The sequence below is a fragment of the Bison bison genome, unplaced genomic scaffold (genome assembly GCF_000754665.1).
Source record: "Bison bison bison isolate TAMUID 2011002044 unplaced genomic scaffold, Bison_UMD1.0 scf7180017864378, whole genome shotgun sequence".
NCBI lineage: Eukaryota > Metazoa > Chordata > Mammalia > Artiodactyla > Bovidae > Bison > Bison bison.
This window is the reverse complement of record NW_011494950.1, coordinates 5,799,622-5,825,572: the sequence shown is the minus strand read 5'-3', so window position 1 is coordinate 5,825,572 and position 25,951 is coordinate 5,799,622. Positions and strand designations below refer to the sequence as shown.

At 41.1% G+C, this 25,951-nt stretch overlaps 1 protein-coding gene across 5 annotated transcripts in view; it reads right to left on the bottom strand.

The window, feature by feature from the left end:
• EMB (embigin) overlaps window positions 1–25,951 on the bottom strand; it is a 128,129-nt gene that overhangs the window by 56,520 nt on the left and 45,658 nt on the right. For 2 of the 5 annotated variants that reach the window (XM_010857182.1, XM_010857184.1), the window contains exon 1: window positions 3,195–3,667. The exons of 1 other annotated variant lie outside the window; for it this stretch is intronic. In XM_010857182.1, coding sequence (XP_010855484.1) covers window positions 3,195–3,303 — 109 coding nt within the window. In that variant the 5' untranslated portion in view covers window positions 3,304–3,667. Of the gene's footprint in view, window positions 1–3,194; window positions 3,668–25,951 lie in introns of those variants that run through there. 2 more of the 5 variants (XM_010857186.1, XM_010857187.1) reach the window with 2 other exon arrangements.

Sequence of the window (25,951 nt, the reverse complement as noted above, 5' to 3'; positions counted from 1 at the left end):
TCTGCATGAACAGCCACCTCCTGTGCCTAGGGTATAACACTTCACACAGGGCTGCTCTTCTACCTGGAGGCCATCCTGACTGGCTCAGCTTCTAATGCCCTGACCTGAAACCTCAGGTTCTCTTTACCAAGGGGGATGATTCCTGCCTTTCCCCACCTAAAGGCTATTAGACCTGCCTCCCAGAAGGGAGGGAAGAAGGTGGGGACAAAAGACCAGGAAGAGGAAGAGCCAGTTGAACAATGTGTATATAATGTAATTGTAAATGTAACAATTTAGGGTCAAAATTTTGATCCATCAGATACAACCCTACTAAAGACAGGTTTACAGCCAATCTGTTCCTTTAAAGTTTAAATGCTATGAAAAGTAAAAACAGCTAAGGTTTTCTTCTTAGATACAGACTAGCAATGTCAGACATATGCAGGTGCTTGAATAATATTTATTGCAATGAATACTTATTACTGGGCAGGTGCTCTGCGTATCTCTTGAAAAGAAGGGAGCGTTGATCAAGGAAACATATAAGCAACATCATCTAGAGGTTAAAAACGATCATTTCAAATGACTCCCCTGCAAACATTTTTCAGTAGATAAAGCATGGCTCATTCCTTCAATTTGTTTCCCCCAAAGAGTAATAGTGGCATTTAAATATTCCCACTTATGTAATATTTCTCCTTCGATAAAGCTATCTTACATTTATTTAATTAAGAAACAGCCTAAAAGAATTAAGGTGAGTCCTTGTGCCAAACTTTATTCTAGGATTCAGACTGTCATCATGCCCTTCAGTCCAAATAAAGTATTTACATCTACACACTCTGCTCTCTGTCAGTGATTCCAAACTTTCACACACATACACACCCACTTCAGAGAGACAAGTGAGTATTGTGTGTAAGAAAACAGTATTTGGAGTCGGACTGAACAATGCTAAACTTCCTGCTCTACTGCTTAACTAATTATGTGTACTTGGGCAACTATTTAGCTCCTTAAAATTCCAATTTCCTCATCTGAAAGTCAGAGATAATAAAAACTAACCCACAGAGTTATAAATTACATAGTGCAATGCCTGGCATGCAGTTGTTACATAGTAAATATGATATATTTATGATTTAAAAAAACACAATAACCATTTTTATTATTTAAATATGGCCCCAAATCTTAGGTTTATAGAACATCTCTTTTCAAGTAGTTCAAAAGCACCTAGGTTAAAAAAAAAAAAAAAAGCAGTAAACTTCACAATGGTCTTTAGCAAAGAGGAAACTGAATCTCATCCAGTTCGATACAGAATCTATAAAGTGAGATGAGGCTGCCTCACAATTTTTAATTCTCTCTTGAAATGAGATGCTAACCTCATGTTTTTGATATGTCACATTCTTCCATAATTTTAGCTTAAGCGGCAGTTAAAAGTTCAGGACTTACACTACATATATAACAGACATTCAACAAAACACATATGGTATACATCATTCTATTTAAGACTTGTTAATTTATTCCACCTTCATTTGTTTCCTACTTTTTTTCTCTTTAGAAGTCTACTCTAAGTGTCAATTTAAACCTGACTCCCTGATACCAATGGAATACCTATCTAACAGTGCACTCTCTAGGTCGTATCATTTTAAAGCAGTGGTTTTCAACCTGCTTAGGATCATATGATAAAACTCACATGGGAACTTTTAAACCTCCTGACATCTAGACTGAATCCCAGGACAACTGAATCAGAATTTTTAAGGCAGGATCCACCATATCAGTATTTTTAATGCTCACTAGTAATTCGAACGGAGAAGGCAATGGCACCCCACTCCAGTACTCTTGCCTGGAAAATCCCATGGGTGGAGGAGCCTAGTAGGCTGCAATCCATGGGGTCGCTAAGAGTCGGACACAACTGAGCGACTTCACTTTCACTTTTCACTTTCATGCATTGGAGAAGGAAATGGCAACCCACTCCAGTGTTCTTGCCTGGAGAATCCCAGGGACGGGGGAGCGTGGTGGGCTGCCGTCTATGGGGTCACACAGAGTCGGACATGACTGAAGTGACTTAGCAGCAGCAGCAGCAGTAATTCGAACATACAGTCAAGTTGAGAAACCAAGTTCTAGGACACACCTAAGATGAACTGGTCCTCACACGTGCGATACTCTCAGGTGAATGACAGGTGAATGGGGGATAGCCCCAGGGTGGAAAAAAAAATGTCCTTGACCATTCTTTATAAGTGGTATGAATGAGAAAGTGGGGCAACGAAATTTGGAAACTGAGGCAACCCAAAATGTTTTGTCCAAGTAGTTAACAGCTAGACCTGTTAAAGTACACTTATTTAAAAATGAATAATATTATTATTTGATTATCTTTCCATTTTTAAAATATGTTACAAGTCTACATGCAATAAGTTCATAAAAATGAATGCCTATGAAACCTTCAAAACCTTGTGTAGAGTAAGATCCTGCTTGAGTTACTGATGGGCAATATTTGCCAAGCTAGAGGCGATCTACTATCCTAATTAGCAGGTAATAATGTATAATACAGAAACTTGGCATTAGAAAGTACGTGAGATGGAATACTTTCATCACAAAAATTATAAACAGGTGAAGCTAAAATGGCAAATCCGGTGTTGCTTTGCACCAAAAATCCCTCTTTAAAAGTGTCTTACACAACCAAAAAAAAAATAATAATAATAAACAAACGAAAAACCTACAGTCTTCGTTTAGACCAAGGTGTAAAAGAAGATACACACTCACATTATCCTCCGGTAGTGGGGCTTTGTTTGGTTAGTTGGTTGGTTGGTTGTGTTGTGTTGTTATTTAAACTCAGCTCTAAAAAACATCCTCAAAGCCACCCGCCTGCTAGGAAGGAGGAGGTAATATTTAAGCCTCACTATCGCGACTGAGCACACACGCATCGATTCAAGTGAAGGGAGGTGGCCTTGGAAAACGTGTCTTTCAGAAATCCTGCCACTTTAGACAGGCCAAGTCGCTGCCTTGCTCCCACCCGCAACCTCACGCCCTCTCCTAGAAACACATAAACACTCCGCTACTACCCACGTCCCCGTCTCGCGGGGCGCCCGAGTCTCCCGGCAGGTTGCGATAACCCACGCGTGGCCAATAGGCGGAGGCGGCCGTCGCCCCCGCCCGCGGCCGCCAGCATCCCGGGACTTCTGCCTCCCGATCCCGGCGCGCTCTCCGCCCGCTCCTTGGCCCTGCAACCATCACACCTGTGGAAAGGCCGTGCTCCAAGCTCCGGCGCAGCGCGGCGAGGAAGCACAGGAGGAGCAGCGGCAGGGACGGCGCCCGAGGCCCCCGCAGACCCTGGAGGGCGCGCATGACGCCAGCAGGTCAGCCGCGGTCCTCGTCCACCCACCGCCTTCGGTGCCCGGGGTCGCCGCGCACACTCGCCCGCAGCCCGGCGCCCGCTGCCAGGCCGGCGTATGGACACTCGAGAAAAGGCGGAGTGGGAGGGGCCGGCCGCCCTGCCCTCCTACGCCGAGACACTCGCACCGCTCCCGCAGCCGACCCAGAACACCGTCCGGCTGGCCATCAATTATGCAGCGCGCTGCCGCCTGCAGGCGCGCCCGGGCGTGCGGTGGTCACACCCGCGCCGGCGCCTCCCCCGCCTCCGTCCTCTCCGCCCGGGCAGGTCAGGGAGGGAGGTTGCTGAAGACGCTGGCAGGCGACGCCTAGCCCATCTCCTGGGGGAGAGAGTGAAACCCTTAATATCTATAGATTCATCAGCACACTACATGTGCAGAGGTGCAAACACCTCTGCAGCTCATATGCACCAAGGTTCAGTTATTTACTTTAGTGGGACTGAGGATGGAGAACACTTCTTCCTCCCGGCCATCCTGTGTTATTAAGTAGGCTTGCTTATGCATGCGCTGGTGGAAGGCAGTGTCCCTCCGCCCTGCATCTGGGCTAATCAGTCTTTACTCTGCCCACCAATCGTACACAGCCTCGGCTCTGGTCTCTGAAGGCTTAACCGGTTCGCTCTAGATTAAGCTTTCAGAGTCTCAGGGTGTCCCGGTGTATGTTTTCCTTTCGTTTGCTTAGCCTAGCAGTTTCTGAGAAGCCACCTAGAGCTCCAGAAACAAAACTATCGAAAGTAGACAACTGTGTAAAATGCACAAGCCTGTTGACCTTTGTCAAACTCCGACACTAATGTTATCCCTTGCTTACTGTAGCTTGGAATTTTTCAGTGCTCCCAATGAAATAAAACAACTAAAAGCTACTGCTTTATCTGAGGAGGAGGATGAAGGCTATGGATCATTGGAAAAAAAAAAAAAAAAAGGACTGGGGATAAAGCTAAAAATTATTAAATATATAAAGAGTAATTTTCACAACATAAAAGAGCAGTAAGATGTGATAATTCTCCAAGATGTTATAATACGTTAAAAGATACATTTTCTTTTTCATGACCTTTGTTCCCTCTTCCTTTGTCTTTCCAATGTCGTTTGATAGTCATGCATTGAGAATTTATCAGTATCAAAAACAAAAAAAGAAAGAAAATGTTAGATCCACATTTTGAAAATTGGAGCACTAAACAAGAGCTATGCTCCTCTCCTACAGGAATGACTAATTTTTAATTGGTATGTATTGTAAAAATATTCCTCTGTTTCCAATTTATTACATAGACAAAACTTTGAGGGAAAAGGTAGGTTATCTAAATTTGAAGACAGAGAATATGAGTAATACAATTTGTTAAGCAGCATTAAATATCTACCAAATACCAGGCTCAGTGTTCGGTGCATGTACTGTATGCATATGAGTCTAGAGAGCTATTTATCTGTGATCTACAAATCTAAGGAAGCCCTCTTCTCAGACAGGAAATTATGGCTATAATGATTAAATCTTCCTGAAGGAAACCTTTTGCGAGACCCTGAAGAACTAAACACTTTTCACCATTACCCTCTTAGGACCTTTGAGCAGACTTGCTAAACCCAAACTGCCAGATCACTGTGTGCTCAATCACACCCTTGTCTTGCTGCCCGGCCTCCTGTCTCAGGACTATCTGCAAAAGTTTCCTTAGGCCTTTGGAGAGTTCTAACAGTAAACACTTCTCAAAATAAAATGTTCTCTGACCTACCTTCCCCAATTAACCCTATTATCTCCTTAAGCTCAAATTCACCTTTTTTCAAATAAGCTGACCACATTTAAAGAAAAATTATCTTCCCAGGCAAATCAATGTGTCTATGACCAGGAAAAAGTAACTTGCCACGCTGAAGCTAATTGCCGCTTGCCTTTTGTTGTTCGAGCAAAATAAATTGATGAAGAAATATAATTCTTGTTTTGCTAAGTATTTTGAAAGTTTTCCCCATTACTCCTGTCTTATATTTATATATTTAATATTTTTTAGCCTTATTCCCATTCCATTTTTTTCAAATGATCCATATCCTTTGAAACCAGTTTATATACTCCTTCCATATACAGCTTTTTCTGATCTTTCTGGTCCAAACTAACCTTTCCCTCCATGGTGAATTAAATAAAGCCACACCTGCTTTGACATGGTCCTTGTCACGAGGTATGCTGAGTGTCCTGTACTTCCTCTCCTCGGGCTGAGTGGTCTCTGTGACTCCTGTTGAAATACTGAATGTTGCTGAAGTGACACTGTGTGAGTTTCCGGATCTAGACCACAGGAGCCTCCATTTCCTTCCTCCCTTCTCTTACAAGACAGCTGTCACGCCAGAAGTGTGACAACCTTGAGATCACCATGCTGTGAGAAGCCCAAACTACATGGAGGACCAGAAGGATGAGATGCCATAAAGAAAGAGGGTGTGAGGGTCAGTAAGGTACTAGATTTTTGCAGGACCCTTCTTGAAGCTTAAAACAAGACCCAATGAGTGCCACTGATGCTCCTTGAAGCAGAATAATTGCTCTGCTGATCCCTGCCTGAATGCCTGTCCCACACAATTGTGACATACAAGAACACTATCGCTTTAAGCCACTAAATTAAGGGTAGCTTATTCTCCACAATAAATTATCCAAACGCTTTCCTCTAAACTCATGCTGTCCCTGGGGTTAATTTGACAATTAATAATTTACATCCTTGTCTGTAGCCTTCATTGTTGCATTCAATCTCCATTTAAATATTTGTTGTTATTCAGTTGTTAAGGGAGAAGGCAATGCATCCCACTCCAGTACTCTTGCCTGGAAAATCCCATGGACAGAGGAGCCTGGTAGGCTGCAGTCCATGGGGTGGCTAAGAGTTGGACACAACTGAGTGACTTCACTTTCAGTTTTTCCTTTCATGCATTGGAGAAGGAAATGGCAACCCACTCCAGTGTTCTTGCCTGGAGAATCCCAGGGACGGGGGAGCGTGGTGGGCTGCCGTCTATGGGGTCGCACAGAGTCGGACACGACTGAAGTGACTTAGCAGCAGCAGCAGTTGTTAAGTCATGTCCAACTCTTTGCGACCCCATGGACTTCGGTACACCAGGCTTCCCTGTCCTTCACTATCTCCTGGAGCTCACTCAAACTCATGTCCACTGAATTGGTGAAGCTATGCAACCATCTCATCCTCTGTTACCCCCTTCTCCTCCTGTATTCGATCTTTCCCAGCATCAGGATCTTTTCCAATGAGGCAGCTCATTGTATCAGGTAGCCAAAGTATTGGAGCTTCAGTTTCAGTCAGCACCAGTCCTCCCAATGAATATTCAGGGTTAATTTTTTTAGGATTGACTGGTTTGATCTCCTTGAAGTCCAAGGGACCCTCAAGAGTCTTCTCCAGCACCACAATTCAAAGATGTCAATTCTTCAGTGCACAGCCTTCTTTATGGTCCCACTCTCACATCCGTACATGACAAACAGGAAAAACCATAGCTTTGATTACACGGACCTCTGTTGGAAAAGTAATGTCTCTGCTTTTTAATATGCTATCTAGGTTTGTCATACCTTTTCTTCCAAGGAGCCAGCGTCTGTTAATTTCATGGATGCAGTCACCATCCACAGTGACTTAGAAGCACCAGAAAATAAAATCTGCTGCTGCTATTGCTACTGCTGCTAAGTCGCTTAAGTCGTGTCCGACTCTGTGCGATCCCATAGACGGCAGCCAACCAGGCTCCTCCGTCCCTGGGATTCTCCAGGCAAGAACACTGGAGTGGGTTGCCATTTCCTTCTCCAATGCGTGAAAGTGAAAAGTGAAAGTCAGGTTGCTCGGTCGTGTCCGACTCTTCTCGACCCTATGGACTGCAGCCCACCAGGCTCCTCAGTCCATGGGATTTTCCAGGCAAGAGTACTGGAGTGGGGTGCCATTGCCTTCTCCGTAAAATCTGCTACTTTTTCTATTTTTTCCCCATCTATTTTCATGAAGTGATGGGATCAGATACCATGAGCTTAGTTTTCTGAATGTTGTATTTTAAGCCAGCTTTTTCACTCTCCTCTTTCACCTTCATCAGGAGGCTCTTTAGTTTCTCTTCGCTTTCTGACATTAGGATGTATCACTTGCATATCTAAGGTTGTTAATATTTCTCCCAGCAATCTTGATTCCAGGTTGGCAGTCATCCAGCCCAGCATGTTGCATGATGTTCTCTGCATATAAATTAAATAAGCAAGGTGACAATATACAGCCTTGATGTTTACCTTTCCCAATTTTGAATCAGTTCCATGTCTGGTTCTAATTGTTGCTTCTTGACCTGCATACATGTTTCTCAGGAGACAGGTAAGGTGGTCTGGTATTCCCATCTCTTTAAGAATTTTCCACTGTTCGTTATGATTCACACAGTCAAAGGCTTTAATGTAGTCAGTGAAGCAGAAGTAGATTTTTTTTCTGGAATTCTCTTGCTTTTTCGATGATCTAGTGAATGTTGGCAATTTGATCTCTGGTACGTCTACCTTTTCTAAATATTGTACATCTGGAATTTCTTGGTTTACATACTGTTGAAGGCTAACTTGAAGGATTTTAAGCATAATCTTGCTAGCATGTGAAATGAGTACGACTGCTCAGTAGTTTAAACTTTCTTTAGCATTGCTCTTCTTTGGGACTGGAATGAAAACTGACCTTTTCGAGTCATTTGGCCACTGCTGAGTTTTCCAAATTTGCTGGCATATTGAGTGCAGCCCTGTAACAGCATCATCTTTTAGGATTTTAAATAAATCAGCTGGAATTCCATTACCTCCACTAGGTTCATTTGTAGTGATGCTTTCTAATGCCCACTTGAATTCAGACTTCAGAATGTCTGGCTCTAAGTGAAGGAACACAACATGGCTATTTGGTTCTTTAAGAACTTTTGTGTACCAGTTCTGTGTATTCTTCCCATCTCGTCTTAATATCTTTTGCTTCTGTTAGGTCCATACTGTTTCTATACTTTATCGCACCCATCTTTGCATGAAATGTTCCCTTGGTATCTCCAGTTTTCTTGAAGAGATCTCTGCTGCTGCTGCTAAGTCACTTCAGTCGTGTCCGACTCGGCGCGACCCCATAGTCGGCAGCCCACCAGGCTCCCTGTCCCTGGGATTCTCCAGGCAAGAACACTGGAGTGGGTTGCCATTTCCTTCTCCAATGCATGAAAGTGAAAAGTGAAAGTCAAGTCGCTTAGTCGTGTCCGACTCTTAGTGACCCCATGGACTGCAGCCTACCAGGCTCCTCTGTCCATGGGATGTTCCAGGCAAGAGTACTGGAGTAGGATGGCATTGCCTTCTCCAGAAGAGATCTCTAGTCTTTCCCATTCTATTATTTTCTTCTATTTCATTCCACTGTTCACTGAGGAAGTCTTTCTCATTTCTCCTTGCTATTCTTTGGAATTCTGTATTCAGTTGGGTATAGCTTTCCCTTTCTTCTTTGCCTTTTGCTTCTTTTCTTTCTTCAACTATTTGTAAGGCTTCCTCAGACAACCACTTTGCCTTCTTGCATTTCTTTTTTGGGGGGGGGATTGTTTTGGTCACTGCCTCCTGTACAATATTATGAACGTCTGTCCATAATTCTTGAGGCACTCTGTCTACCAGATCTGATCCCTTGAATCTATTTGTCACTTCCACTGTATAATCATAAGGGATTTGATTTAGGTCATGCCTGAATGGTTAGTGGTTTTCCCTCCTTTGTCTATTTTATGTCTGATTTTTGCAATAAGGAGCTCATAATCTGTGCCACAGTCAGCCTCAGGTCTAGTTTTTGCTGACCTTATAGAGGTTCTCCATCTTTGGCTGCAAATAATACAGTCAGTCTGATTTTGGTATCAACCATCTGGTAACGTCCATGTGTAGTGTCACCTCTTGTGTTGTGGGAAGTGGGTGTTTGCAATGACCAGTGTCTTCTCTTGGCAAAACTCTGTTAACTTTGCCCGGCTTCATTTTGTATTGCAAGGCCAAGCTTGCCTGTTAGTCCAGGTATCTCTTGACTTACTACTTTTGCATTCCAGTCCCTTATGATGAAAAGGACTTTTTTGTTTGTTTTTGGTGTTAGTTCTAGAAGGTCTTGTAGAACCCTTCAGCTTTGGCATTAGAGGTTGAGGCATAGATGTGTATTACTGTGATACTGAATGGTTTGACTTGGAAATGAACCAAAATAGTTCTGTCATTTTTGAGACTGTACACAAGTATTTCATGTCAAACTCTTTTGTTGACTCTGAGGGCTACTCCATTTCTGCTAAGGGATTCTTGCCCACAGTAGTAGCTATAATAGTCATCTGAATTAAATTCACCCATTCCCATCCATTTTAGTTCACTGAGTCCTGAAATGTCAATGTTCACTCTTGCCATCTCCTGTTTGACCACGTCCATCATACCTTGATTCATGGACTTAAAATACCAGGTTCCTATGCAGTATTGTTCTTTACAGCATTGGACTTTACTTTCACCACCAGACACATCCATTACTGGGTGTCATTTCCTCTTTGGCCCAGACTCTTCATTCCTCCTGGAGCTATTTATCCTCTTTTTCCCAGTAGCATATTGGACACCTACCGATCTGGAGAAGCTCATCTTCCAATGTCATATATTTTTGCTTTTCATACTGTTCATGGGATTTTCAAGGCAAGAACACTGAAGTTGTTTGCCATTCCCTTCTCCAGTGGACCACGTTTAGTTGTTATGTGATTATATCTTCTTTCCCAACTATATTACAACTCTTTTCAGTACCTGGAAGTAGTTCTTTTTATGTCCTGCCATGTCTTTAAAAAAATAATACTTTTAGTGTGCTCTGTTTTTTACTTGTTTACTTGTTAAAGGCTCACTATAGGCAAAATATATTGTTTTCTGTGTTTTCTCTTTTTTGTAGTAAAATAATGCTATAAAATCCTTAGGTTTGTTTTTTTTTTCCCTTAAGCCATCATTGAGTGGAAAGGGTATGACGAGATCCTCAGTTCACTCAGTCGTGTCTGACATTTTGCGACCCCATGGACTGCAGCATGCCAGGCTTCCCTGTCCATCACCATCTCTTGGAGTTTACTCAAACTCATGTCCATAGATACATGATGCCATCCAACCATCTCATCCTCTGTCATTGCCTTTTCCTCCCACCTTCAATCTTTGCCAGCATCAGGGTCTTTTCAAATGAGTCAGTTCTTCGCATCAGATGGCAAAAGTATTGGAGTTTCAGCTTCAGCAACAGTCTTTCCAATAAATATTCAGGACTGATTTCTTTTAGGATGGACTGGTTTGATCTCCTTGCAGTCCAAGGAACTCTCAAGAGTCTTCTCCAACATCATAGTTCAAAAGCATCAATTCTTCAGCTCTCAGCTTTCTTTATAGTCCAACTGTCACATTCATACATGACTACTGGAAAAACCATAACTTTGATTAAATGGACCTTTGTTGACAAAGTAATGTCTCTGCTTGTTAATATGCTGTCTCAGTTCAATTCAGTTCAGTCGCTCAGTCGTGTCCAACTCTTTGCAACCCCGTGAATCACAGCATGCCAGGCCTCCCTCCATCACCAACTCCCGGAGTTCACCCAAACTCTTGTCCATCAAGTCAGTGATGCCATCCAGCCATCTCATCCTCTGTCATCCCTTTCTCCTCCTGCCCCCAAACCCTCCCAGCATCAGAGTCTTTTCCAATGAGTCAACTCTTCACATGAGGTGGCCAAAGTACTGGAGTTTCAGCTTTAGCATCAGTCCTTCCAAAGAATACCCAGGACTGATCCCCTTTAGAATGGACTGGTTGGATGTCCTTGCAGTCCAAGGGACTCTCAAGAGTCTTCTCCAACACCACACTTCAAAAGCATCAATTCTTTGGCGCTCAGCTTTCTTCACAGTCCAATTTTCACATCCATACCTGACCACCAGAAAAACCATAGCCTTCACTAGACGGACCTTTGTTGGCAAAGTAAGGTCTCTGCTTTTTAATATGCTATCTAGGTTGGTCATAACTTTCCTTCCGAGGAGTAAGCGTCTTTTAATTTCATGGTTGCAGTCACCATCTGCAGTGATTTTGGAGCCCCCCAAAATAAAGTCTACCACTGTTTCCACTGTTTCCCCATCTATTTCCCATGAAGTGAGCGTAACTTTTCTTCCAAGGAGCAAGTATCTTTTAATTTCATGGTTGCAGTCACCATCTGCAGTGATTTTGGAGCCCAAGAAAATAAAGTCTCTCACTGTTGCCATTGTTTCCCCATCTATTTGCCATGAAGTGATGGGACTGGATGCCATGATCTTAGTTTTCTAAATGCTGAGTTTTAAGCCAACTTTTTTACTCTCCTCTTTCACTGTCATCAAAAGGCTCTTTAGTTCTTCTTCACTTTCCGCCATAAGGGTGATGTCATCTGCATATCTGAGGTTATTGATATTTCTCCCAGCAATCTTGATTCCAGCTTCTGCTTCATCCAGTCCAGCATTTCTCATGATGTACTCTGCATATAAGTTAAATAAGCAGGGTGACAATATACAGCTTTGACGTACGCCTTTCCTGATTTGGAACCAGTCTGTTGTTCCATATCTGGTTCTAACAGTTGCTTCCTGACCTGCATACAGATTTCTCAAGAGGCATGTCAGGTGGTCTGGTATTCCCATCTCTTTCAGAATTTTCCACAATTTGTTGTGATCCACACAGTCAAAGACTTTGGCATAGTCAATAAAACAGAAGTAGATGTTTTTCTGGAATTCTCTTGTTTTTTCGATGATCCAGCAAATGTTGGCAATTTGATCTCTGGTTCCTCTGCCTTTTCTAAATCCAGCTTGAACATCTGTAAGTTCACAATTCATGTACTGTTGAAGCCTAGCTTGGAGAATTTTGAGCATTACTTTGCTAGGGTGTGAGATGAGTGCAATTGTGCGGTACTCTGAGCATTCTTTGGCATTGCTTTTCTGTGGGATTGGAATTAAAACAAACTTTTTCCAGAACTAACACCCAAAAAAGATGTCTTTTTCATTATAGTGGACTGGAATGCAAAGGTAGGAAGTCAAGAAACACCTGGAGTAACAGGCAAATTTGGCCTTGGAGTACAGAATGAAGCAGGGCAAAGATTAATAGACTTCTGCCAAGAGAATGCACTGATCATAGCAAACACCCTCCACCAACAACACAAGAGAAGACTCTACATTTGGACATCACCAGATGGTCAACACCGAAATCAGATTGATTATATTCTTTGCAGCCAAAGATGGAGAAGCTCTGCTCAGATCATGGGCTCCTTATTGCCAAATTCAGACCTAAATTGAAGAAAGTGGGGAAAACCACTAAACCATTCAGATCAGATCAGATCAGATCAGTTGCTCAGTTGTGTCCGACTCTTTGAGACCCCATGAATCGCAGCACGCCAGGCCTCCCTGTCCATCACCAATCCCAGAGTTCACTCAGACTCACATCCATCGAGTCAGTGATGCCATCCAGCCATCTCATCCTCTGTCGTCTCCTTCTTCTCTTGCCCCCAATCCCTCCCAGCATCAGAGTCTTTTCCAAAGAGTCAACTCTTCACATGAGGTGGCCAAAGTACTGGAGTTTCAGCTTTAGCACCATTCCTTCCAAAGAAATCCCAGGGCTGATCTCCTTTATAAGGGACTGGTTGGATCCCCTTGCAGTCCAAGGGACTCTCAAAAGTCTTCTTCAACACCACAGTTCAAAAACATCAATTCTTCATCGCTCAGCCTTCTTCACAGTCCAACTCTCACATCCATACATGACCACAGGAAAAACCATAGCCTTGACTAGCCGGACCTTTGTTGGCAAAGCAATGTCTCTGCTTTTGAATATGCTATCTAGGTTGGTCATAGACCATTCAGGTATGACCTAAATCAAATCCCTAAAGAATATACAGTGGAAGTGAGAAATAGATTTAAGGGACTAGATCTGATAGACAGAATGCTTGATGAACTATGGATAGAGGTTCATGACATTGTACAGGAGATAGGGAGCAAGTCCATCCCATGGAAAAGAAATGCAAAAAAGCAAAATGGCTGTCTGAAGAGGGCTTACAAACAGCTGTGAAAAGAAGAGAAGCAAAAAGCAAAGGAGAAAAGGAAAGATATACTCATTTGAATGCAGAGTTCCAAAGAATAGCAAGGAGAGATAAGAAAGCCTTCCTCAGTGATCAACGCAAAGAAATAGAGGAAAACAATAGAATGGGAAAGACTAGAGATCTCTTCAAGAAAATTAGAGATCCCAAGGGAACATTTCATGCAAAGATGGGCACAATAAAGGACAGAAATGGCATGGACCTAACAGAAGCAGAAGATATTAAGAAGAGGTGGCAAGAATACACAGAAGAACTGTACAAAAAAAGATCTTCATGACCCAGATAACCACGATGGTGTGATCACTCACCTAGAGCCAGATATCTTGGAATGTGAAGTCAAGAGGGCCTTAGAAAGTGTCACTTGAACAAAGCTAGTGGAGGTGATGGAATTCCACTTGAGCTATTTCAAATCCTGAAAGATAATGCTGTGAAAGCGCTGCACTCAACATGCCAGCAAATTTGGAAAACTCAGCGGTGGCCACAGGACTGGAAAAGGTCAGGTTTCATTCCAATCCCAAAGAAAGGCAATGGCAAAGAATGCTCAAACTACCACACAATTGCTCTCATCTCACACACTAGCAAAGTAATGCTCAAAATTCTCCAAGCCAGGCTTTAACAATACATGAACTGTGAACTTTCAGATGTTCAAGCTGGATTTAGAAAAAGAGGAACCAGAGATCAAATTGCCAACATCTGCTGGATCATTGGAAAAGCAAAAGAGCTCCAGAAAAGCATCTATCTCTGCTTTATTGACTATGCCAAAGCCTTTGACTGTGTGGATCACAATAAGCTGTGGGAAATTCTGAAAGATATGGGAATACCAGACCACCTGACCTACCTCTTGAGAAATCTGTATGCAGGTCAAGAAGCAACAGTTAGAACCAGACATGGAACAACAGACTGGTTCCAAATAGGAAAAGGAGTACATCAAGGCTGTATATTCTCATCCTGCTTATTTAACTTATATGCAGAGTACATCATGAGAAATGCTGGGCTGGAAGAAGCACAAGCTGGAATCAAGATTGCCAGGAGAAATATCAATAACCTCAGATATGCAGATGACATCACCCTTATGGCAGAAGTGAAGAAGAACTAAAGAGCCTCTTGATGAAAGTGAAATAGTAGAGTGAAAAAGTTGGCTTAAAGCTCAACAATCAGGAAACAAAGATCATGGCATCTGGTCCCATCACTTCATGACAAATAGATGGGGAAACAGTGGAAACAGTGGCAGACTTTATTTTGGGGGGCTCCAAAATCACTGCATATGGTGACTACAGCCATGAAATTAAAAGATGCTTACTCCTTGGAAGGAAAGTTATGACCAACCTAGATAGCATATTCAAAAGCAGAGACATTACTTTGCCAACAAAGGTCCATCTAGTCAAGGCTTGATTTTTCCAATGGTCATGTGCGGATGTAAGAGCTGGACTATAAAGAAAGCTGAGCACTGAAGAACTGATGCTTTTGAACTGTGGTGTTGGAGAAGACTCTTGAGAGTCCCTTGTACTGCAAGGAGATCCAACCAGTGCATCCTAAAGATCAGTCCTGAATGTTCATTTGAAGGACCGATGTTGAAGCTGAAACTCTAATACTTTGGCTACCTGATGCGAAGAACTGACTCTTTTGAAAAGACCCTGATGCTGGGAAAGATTGAAGGCAGGAGGAGAAGGGGACAATAGAGGATGAGATGGTTGGATGACATCACCGACTCAGTGGACATGAGTTTGCATAAACTCCGGGAGTTGGTGACGGACAGGGTGGCCTGGCGTGCTGCAGTCCATTGGGTCACAAAGAGTCAGACACTATTGAGAGACTGAACTGACTGAACTGAACTGATATTTGTTATTTTCTTGTACAAGGGGTATCACCTAGCTTAAGGTCATAGACCTACATATGCCTTGGGAAAACGGTTTGTGCACAAGCAGCGTTCTGAACTTGTGCTGACCTGGCATTTCAAGGTCCACACTGTTCTTCCTTAGTTTATCAGTGAGAACCGCAACTGATCTACCTGACATACTTTTATCTGGGTTATGCTGTATTGCTATATTTTGCTTTTATTTTTTTCTTATGGTGAGTTTCTCGTGGCTTAGCCAGAGCAACAGACGGCTAACTATTAACCCCTGCACCAAGTGTATCTTTAACTCCCTTCTAGCAGGATCCCCAAACCAGTCACAGCATGCCATTCGATCTGTGAGAAAGTATGATGCATGAGAAGTTAGAGTAGAAATAGATGGCCCTATTAAGTAGTTTCAGTCATAAACCTTACTTTAGCAGATTTCACAAAATAGTCATACAGAAAATGCACATAATACTATATCCCAGTCCCAGAGCCTTAGAATGCATCTGTATGAGTCACGGATCTGACTTCCCCTTCTAACCAGACTTGCCTATTACTGGGATTGGAGGAAGTGTCTGTATTTGATATGAGTAGAAGTTATATTAGGGCTTCCCAGGTGGCTCAGTGGTAAAGAACAAATGTAGGCCACTCAAGAAATGTGGTTCGACCCCTTAGTCAGGAAGATCCCTTAGAGTAGGAAATGGCAACACACTCCAGTTTTCTTGCCAGGAAAATTCCATAGACAGAGGAGTCTGGCAGGTTACAGTCTCTGGGGATGCAAAAAGTTAGACATGAATGAATGACTGAGCACAAAGGAGTATCTGCTTTTGTTTCAAACAATAATTATGAAGAAGAGTTGCCTGTTGGATAGGGCTGGTGTGAATATTTGACATTTTTAGGACTTAATGTATTTTGCAAACTCTTCTGTATTTGGGAAAATTAACGCTATGAATCTTGCTTGCCTCCCTTCATTGAGGTCAGAACTCAAATACTAACTTCTCCTGCAGCTAGCACTCAGGTACGTATCCTTGCATTTGAACTACCCAGGTGAGTGAGACTGATTCAGAGATAAACAGGGTGGCATTCCTGTTTTTGCAGGGCAGCGCTCCCATCTGGCTGGTGTAGGTGGCAGCAGGAATTTCAAGAGCAAATTCCTGATGCTTAGACAGCATCAGTGATGGAGGCAGTGGTGGATGTGGGCCATTGGGTTCTGGTGCTTCATGTTGGATGGAGGAGGTATCAGTGGGGTTCATATCAGACCAGTGTACTGCATGCCCTTTGGTGTTCCTGAAAGTGTATCCTTGAGTCTGTTTCTTCAACAATCCACAGTAGTACCTATTAAACTTTAAGGGGTTATTTTTCTGATTAAACTAGCCAGACTGGATTTTGTTGTTTGCAATGTTTATGCATAACATAAAAATGCTATGCATAAAGATGTTGAACTCGACTTATCACTTTTTATAAAGAAGTAAAAATTCAATTGTAAATGCATAGCTTTTCAATTGTCAGATTGGCAAAGATCAAGGATCTGATTTGTTGGCATTACTATAAGGAAACAAACCCTTTCATTGCTGAGAATATAAACGAATGATTTTGAAGAAAAACAATGGTACAGTATTTATCAAAGTATAAAACACAAATATCTTTTGATGAAGAAATATTATTTCCATAATTATATTCTACATATACACCCTTGTATGAGCCACTAAAGAAATGTACAATGATACTGATTTTTAAGCTGCTTGTAAATGGAAGTATTAAGACAAAATAGATGCAGTCAAGCAAGACGTAGTAAATACATAGTTGAAGATTCACAGAATACAACATTTACCTGTTTAAAGGAGAAAGCTCTATAAGAATGAAACAGATATACTGTTAAAATAGAAAAGCTAGGTGTGCGACAGTGGGCATGGAATGTCATCATCTATATGAAAAGAAATAGGCATTCAGAAATATTTTACATAGATTTGGAAAATTCCTGAAGAAGGCAGCACAAATAACCATCATTTCTGGGGAGGGAATCTGGGTTGAGGGACATGCCAAGAGATGGTTACTTTTCAGAGAATATGTGTCGCTTTTGAGTATTTTATTTTATTTGGCTACTCCAGGTCTTAGTTGTGGCATGCGAGATCTAGTTCCCCGATCAGGGGTTGAACCTGGGTCCCCTGCATTGGGAGCTCAGACTCTTAGTCACTGGACCCCCAGGGACACTCCAGGAGGTTTTTTTCTTTAGTTCAACTCTGTGACAACTGTGTATTGCACATTGTGGTACATGGGACGCAAAGGTAAACCACACACTGTTTCCATATTTAGGGAGCTAAATAACATAAACAGGTGATTGCTGTTGTTCAGTCATTCAGTTGTATCCGATTCTTTGTGACCCCATGGACTGAAGCACACCAGGTTTCCCTGTCCTTCTCCACATCCTGGAGCATGCTCAAACTCGTCCATTGAGTCAGGGATGCCATCGAACCATCTCATCCTCAGTTGGCCCCGTCTTCTCCTGCCTTCAATCTTTGCCAGCATCACTGTCTTTTCCAATGAGTTGGCTCTGTGCATCAGATGGCCAAAGTATTGGAACTTCAGCTTCAGCATCAGCACTTCCAATGAATATTCAGGACTGATTTCCTTTAGGATTGACTGGTTTGATCTCCTTGCATTCCTAGGGACTCTCAAAAGTCTTCTCCAACACCTCAGTTCAAGGGCATAATTTCTTTGGTGCTCAGCCTGCGATTAGGGTGTACACAGATGCAGTGGGAGCCACAGTAGAAGCTCTTGAAATGCACAAAGGGAATTTTCTGGAGTAAAAGGCACATAGAAATTGAAGGGAGAATTAGGCAGTAGAGCTATAAGCAAAGCTATTCCAAGCTTTACAAAAAAAAAAAAAAGAATCAGATATTAATTTAGTTAGGTACATAAAATAATCAACTTCAGGGGAATTATAAGCATTTTAGGATGAGCATAGTTTGGGTGGAGGAAGATGTGGAAAAATAAATTAAAAAGTTATTTAATGTCCTTAGATATTGGATATTATCCTTACAGAATTTTGCCAACAAGTTCTCATGACTTGTATTTGTATTTTTGCTTGTTTTCTATTAATGGGAAGTAGCAAATTCCATCTTTATATTTAGTACTTTACATACTAATGTCTGATATAATGCCTTTCTCCAATACAATCTTAAAACTAAATATTATTTTCAAAAGGAGCTAAGCCATGCCATATTTCCATTTTCATTTTTGCAGTTTCCTAGGATCTATTTCAAATCCTAAAAGATGATGCTGTGAAAGTGCTGCACTCAATATGTCAGCAAATTTGGAAAACTCAGCAGTTCAATTTCAGCTTCTTCAGCGTTACTGATCAGGGCTTAGACTTGGATTACTGTGATATTTTGAAATAGTCAAAGAATGTTTTTTGAACTATTCAAAGAGAGTTTGAAGTAATCAATAAAATGGGAGGCATGACTGGGGACACAGGAGGCTGACTTCATCATACCACAACAGATACTTTCTGCTTACAAAGATACTAAATAAAAGTTACTTGGCTCCAAGGAATGGGGCTCTTGATCAAGAGGGCTTGAGTCCCCCAGTCCCATCTTTAAAACTTTAATTCTGTCTCTAGTTTGTTTTCCCCAAACTGTGCATCGACCACTTTTGATCCCTGCCTGCTGAGCTGGTTCCAGCAAGTGGCACCCAACATGGGGCTGAAAAGTGAAGGATTGTGGAGAACGAAACTGCAGGTGAAATATCAATATCGGCTCACGGTCCTGAAGAAGAGGGATGAGGCCTCAGAAAATCCCCCTTTGTGGTAAGTAATGCTCTCTCAGGTATTTAAACTGGAGTTAAGCATGGGAAATTCAGAAAGCTTGGAACAGTACTGGCCATATATATGCCTCTTGCAGCAGGTTCTAAAAGCAGGAGGAACAAAAATAAGTGAGGGCCGGCTACTGGAGCTTTTACAAACCATTGAGAAACACTGCTCATGGTTCCCTTCTCTGAGTATTTTAGATTTAGGGCCATGGAAGAAGGTAGGTAGTGAATTAGAGAAACTTCTTTGCAAGGGAGTGCCCTTGCCTGTATCTATCTGGTCAACTTGGACACTGAGAAAATCTATTTTAGAACCTCTTCAGACTCCAGAAAACTCAGAGGGAGTGAGGATGAATGTGAATCCCCATTAGAGGGAAGACCTGAATATCCAAAGCCAGCAGGGTAGAACAAAAAACACAGGAGACTCTTAAAAGTACAGTTCCTTCTGTGCTTTTGCGGAGGATGAATTTCCTCTACCTCCACTTCCTCCTCCTCCTGTCTTAACCAATGGAGTGACTTAAGCTTTTCCTTCTTTGCCACGGGCAACAGTTCTGTCACCCCTCCAGAAAGGTATTTGGTGGGCTGACTTGGAGGCTATGACTATGACATTTCCAATGACAATACATGAATGAGTACCTCCTAATAATAATTAGGATAATTATTATTACCCTAATAATCCTAATGGAGTGTATGAGACTGTACACAAGCAGATTCCCTTCAAAATACTAAACGAACTTAAGCAAACTGTTCAAAATTATGGAGTAAATTCTCCTTTTACTGTGGAAATAGTGCAGGGACTAGCTGAGGGTTCCCATTTGATTATGGTGTCTCATGACCAAGCCAGATAGATCCCCATCTCTTTAGATCAATTGACAGGCAGTGGAAATTGGGGGAGGACTCAAGATCAAGTGCTTACGGAAGATCAGGCTATAGAACAGGTGAGGTGATACTGCATAAGAGCCTGGGAGAAAATAGAGGTTAAAGGACAGGCTTTCCTTACTTTGAGAGAAGACTTTACCTCCCCAGAAAGACAATCCCTGCTGGGACAACATCTTATTAGTCAGGCTACCCCTGTCATCAGAGTGATTTTGAACATTCTCTGGTTTAATTTTTAACTATGAAACTATGACTACAAAAAGAGAGAGATGACATTTTTGACACTGAATGGCCATGATATTATTTAGACTCCAGAGAACACTGGTTAAAATAAAATCTTTATTTGAAATTGCAAAACCAGTTCTCCTTGCATGTGCAATTAGAAAAAAAGTTGGCTTGTTAAAATACTTTGTTGGAGCTCCATTCCTGAGAAACAAAAACAGGTCTGGGAAAAAACCTAAAGTTAACTCACATCATGTCCTTGGGATAAACAGCCCACTCTGTCTGGGACTCCAGCCATTAACAAATTGGTAGAACTCAAACCAAGAAAAAAAGAAGGCACAAAGACATTTTAAATATCAAGCAGAAAACTATGAGATCTCTGTCTATACGTCTGTCTAAATTGATATGTGACTCACGGTGTGTATTTGTCCTTGGACAAAATTACTAAAGGCTGATTGGTCAATGAGCTCTATTTAATTGGCCTAAAGAGAAGTAAACACTTACGAATCAAACAATTCCAAATTCCAAAAAATTAAAGTAAAATGAATTTCAGGCTTGTGTGAACTAGGAAATATTGACTACTGGATTGATAGCTGGTATTAATGTGTGTTTACTGATCTAATTCACATAGACATTGTGAAGATAATTTTGCAAATGATATAGCTGTGGGTGATTTATATTTACCAGTCTACAGAATGATGATATAAAGTACAGTTTGTGGTTGCTGAAGGAAAGTAGGACATGTACGTTCAATAAAAAGGTATAAGGATGGAATTACTTTCTATTAAGGAAAAAGGAAGTAAATCTGAACTTATAGGTGGCTGTTCTCTGAATGGGCAAATAAAGTGATGAATCCAGAAGTGTAAAAAAGGTCTGTGGCAAGTGGAAGAGAATTTTGTGCGTGATACAAGTTTATTAAGACATTACACTGCCTTTGAAATCTTTCATTGTCACTTTGACTAGGTGAATGACTATTGTTTCACAATGAATATAAGCTGGTACCAATCTGGAATTTGGTTTTCTCTTCCTGTTAAAAAAACAAAGTCTTCTTGGAGTATAGCTTTTGATTACAGACTATGTAAATGTCTTAGTCTTTAAGTGATTCATACTTGCTTTTAAAATCTTTTGTTACTTCGATAAAATAAATGAGTGTTATTTCCCAATGATCTATAGCACACATAGACAAAGCTCATTCTGCCTCTACAAAATTAACGCCTCATCAGGAAATTTAAAATGGATAAATAATGGCTATAAACCAAACAGTCAGGGCAACGGGAGGTCCAAGATGGCCACTTGGCTTTTCCTGGCTCCCTGACAAACCTCACTTTATTTGATAGTATAAAGCCTTTCCTGGCTGTAGGGTTAATATCTCACAATGGAAAAAAAATGGTTAAAATACATTTTCTGCAATCTCCAGTGATCAGGGAACCCACTTTGCTGGTCAAGTCAAGTACAGACACTGCAAAAACTTCATGAGCATCTTGGAGACCATTACTTTCACTGACGTCCTTTGTCGTCAGGCAAGGACCACAAACAAAAAGATTGGTTTCATGAGATTGAACAGGCTGCAAAATATGACTGCAGTCTTCATGATTTTTTTGTCTGACGTGTTACTGGCTTCTAATCTTTGTTTTCAGATATAAAGAAACTCTTGTCCTCAAGTCACTGATGGTTTAAAACAATTTAGTGATTTACACCTGTGAGTAAAATTAAAACATTTTTCTTTTCCTCTCTACCTCATCCCTCCAGAAATTGGAGACATTTGGGTTCTGAACAGCCTCATCATGGTACAAAAAAGATTGTCTCCAGACATATACAAAAACCTCAGAGTATACTGGGGAGCTCTAAAAAAAAAAAAATCCACCCAACTGATGTCAGGTCTATGACATCTAATATGTTTCATTGAATCTTAAGTTCTAGTTTTGTTAATTAATGTCCATATGACTCACTTGTTAAATTGTGGTTATGTTACATTGCTAAGAGGCTTCATTAAATTAAATTAAGAAGGACATTCATTAATTTAAGTTAAAAATATCCTTCACTGAAAAGGACACTGTAAGTTTGTTTCTAAAGCTTATCTCAGTACCAGTCTTTGAATAAAGATCAGATGCTCTGCAACCAAAAAATTAGCAACTAGATATAGTCATTTAATAAACTAAGTCAGATGACTTAAAAATGTCACTGGGCTATACCTAATAAAAGTTCTTGACTCAAGTTCTTACTCATGATTTTACTATTACTGCTAACTAAGTTGTTTTCTGTATTGCCTGTTTCAAGAATTGTTGTCCGTTACATTAGGTGCCCAATATGCTACTAGAGATCAGTGGAGAAGTAACTCCAGAAAGAATGAAAGGATAGAGCCAAAGCAATAACACCCAGTTGTGGATGTGACAGAAACAACACCCAGTTGTGGATGTGGTGATAGAAGCAAGGTCCGATGCTGTAAATAACAATATTGCATAGGAACCTGGAATGTTAGGTCCATGAATCAAGACAAATTGGAAGTGGTCAAACAGGAGATGGCAAGAGTGAACGTTAACATTCTAGGAATCAGCGAATTAAGATGGACTGGAATGGGTGAATTTAACTCAGATAACCATTGTATCTACTACTGTGGGCAGGAACCCCTTAGAAGAAATGGAGTAGCCATCATAATCAATAAGAGTCTGAAATGCAGTACTTGGATACAATCTCAAAAATGACAGAATGATCTCTGTTGGTTTCCAAGGCAATTCATTCAATATCACGGTAATCCAAGTCTATGCCCCAACCAGTAACCCTGAAGAAGCTGAAGTTGAACGGTTCTATGAAGACCTACAAGACCTATTAGAACTAACACCCAAAAAAGATGTCCTTTTCATTATAGGGGACTGGAATGCAAAGGTAGGAAGTCAAAAAACACCTGGAGTAACAGGCAAATTTGACCTTGGAATATGGAATGAAGCAGGGCAAAGACTAATAGAGTTTTGCCAAGAGAATGCACTGATCATAGCTAACACCCTCTTCCAACAACACCAGAGAAGACTCTACACATGGACATCACCAGATGGTCAACACCGAAATCAGATTGATTATATTCTTTGCAGCCAAAGATGGAGAAGCTCTATACAGTCAGCAAAAACAAGACCGGGAGCTGACTGAGGCTCAGATCATGAGCTTCTTATTGCCAAATTTAGACTTAAATTGAAGAAAGTGGGGAAAACCACTAGACCATTCAGGTATGACCTAAATCAAATCCTTTATGATTATACAGTGGAAGTGAGAAATAGATTTAAGGGACTAGATCTGATAGACAGAGTGCCTGATGAACTATGGACAGAGATTCGTGACATTGTACAGGAGACAGGGAGCAAGACCATCCTCAACAAAAAGAAATACCAAAAATCAAAATGGCTGTCTGAAGAGGCCTTATAAACAGCTGTGAAAAGAAGAGAAGCAAAAAGCAAAGGAGAAAAGGAAAGATATACTCATTTGAATGCAGAGTTCCAAAGAATAGCAAGGAGAGATAAGAAAGCCTTCCTCAGTGATCAATGCAAAGAAATAGAGGAAAACAATAGAATGGGAAAGACTAGAGATCTCTTCAAGAAAATTAGAGATCCCAAGGGAACATTTCATGCAAAAATGGGCACAATAAAGGACAGAAATGGCATGGGCCTAACAGAAGCAGAAGATATTAAGAAGAGGTGGCAAGAAAACACAGAAGAACTGTACAAAAAAGATCTTCATGATCCAGATAATCATGATGGTGAGATCATTCACCTAGAGCCAGACATCCTGGAATGTGAAGTCAAGAGGGCCTTAGAAAGTGTCACTTGAACAAAGCTAGTGGAGGTGATGAAATTCCACTTGAGCTATTTCAAATCCTGAAAGATAATGCTGTGAAAGCACTGCACTCAATATGCCAGCAAATTTGGAAAGCTCAGCAGTGGCCAGAGGACTGGAAAAGGTCAGGTTTCATTCCAATCCCAAAGAAAGGCAATGGCAAAGAATGCTCAAAGTACTGCACAATTGCACTCATCTCACACGCTAGCAAAGTAATGCTCAAAATTCTCCAAGCTAGGCTACAACAATACATGAACCATGAACTTCCAGATGTTCAAGCTAGTTTTAGAAAAGGCAGAAGAACCAGAGATCAAATTGCCAACATTCACTGGATCATTGAAAAAGCAATAAAAACATTGAAAAAGCTGAAACCCCAATATTTTGGCCACCTGATGTGAAGAACTGACTCATCTGAAAAGACCCTGATGTTGGGAAAGATTGAAGGCAGGAGGAGAAGGGGACGACAGAGGATGAGATGCTTAGATGGCATCACTGACTCGACGGACATGAGTCTGAGTGAACTCCGGGAGTTGGTGATGGACAGGGAGGCCTGGCATGCTGTGGTTCATGAGGTCACAAAGAGTTGGACATGACTGAGTGACTGAACTGAACTGAACATTATCAAATGTGTGACTGAGCCATTGATATAATGATGGTATACAATTCCATATGAAATCCATAGTTATAATGGATGTAACTCATATATTTTCCTTTGGTTAGCCCTCTTATGTATATATGAAAATTGATACATTCTCTCATTTTATATGGACCACTACTCAATCCAGTGAGACTAAAAAAGACATAAAAATGTCTTTTTTATCTGTACAAAGACATTTATATGCTTTATCTGTACATTTATATGCTTTTATCTGTACAAAGACATTTATATGCTTGTTTGCTGTTATAAAACTACCAAAAACTATAAAAATGATAATGGCCCTGCTTATACCAGTAGAACATTCCAACAATTTCTTAAAATTTGGTTTATAAAACATTCTACTGGCCTTCCCTAAAATCCACAAGGACAGGCCATAATGGAGACAGCTAATCAATCACTTAAACATATGATACAAAAACAAAAAGGGGGAGATGCCATGGGACAATAAACAATATTGAATAAAGCTTTATTTACTCCTAATTTTTTGAATATTTTGACACAAATTATGGAAACTTCAGCTGAGTGACATTTTCAGGCTACATCCACAAATACAACTAAGCCTGTGATTTGGTGGCAAGATCCACTAACAAATACTTGGTCACTGGGGAAGTTAATTACATGGGGAAGAGGGTTTGCTTGTATCTCCCTAGGAGAAAGTCTAGAACCTGTGTGGATTCCAGCTTGTAGAGTAAAACCTAGCAGAAACAACCAGTGACTCCAGGCAACCTCATCATGGTTATGCTTGTCCTGATAACCATCGCAGTGAATATACACCCCTGGCTTCAGCAGAAGCAAAGAATTATACCTATTGGGCATATGTACCTAATCCCCTGTTACTAAGACCTGTTAATTGAGGTGAAGGATCTATCCCTGTTTATGTTAATGACTCCTCCTGGTCCAGAAGACAAGCATTTGCCCATTCATCAAAAGGAAGAGGGGACCTCCTTTATTTTATTTTTTTATATAAATTTATTTATTTTAACTGGAGGTTAATTACTTTACAATATTGTATTGGTTTTGCCATATATCAACATGAATCTGCTACAGGTGCATATGTGTTCCCCATCCTGAAGCCCCCTCCCTCCTCCCTCCCCGTACCATCCCTCTGGGTCGTCCCAGTGCACCAGCCCCAAGCATCCAGTATCATGCATTGAACCTGGACTGGCGATTCGTTTCATATATGATATTATACATGTTTCAATGCCATTCTCCCAATTCATCCCACCCTCTCCCTCTCCCACAGAGTCCAAAAGACTGTTCTATTAATCTGTGTCTCTTTTGCAGTCTCGCATACAGGGTTATCGTTACCATCTTTCTAAATTCCATATATATATGCTTTAGTATACTGTATTTGTGTTTTTCTTTCTGGCTTACT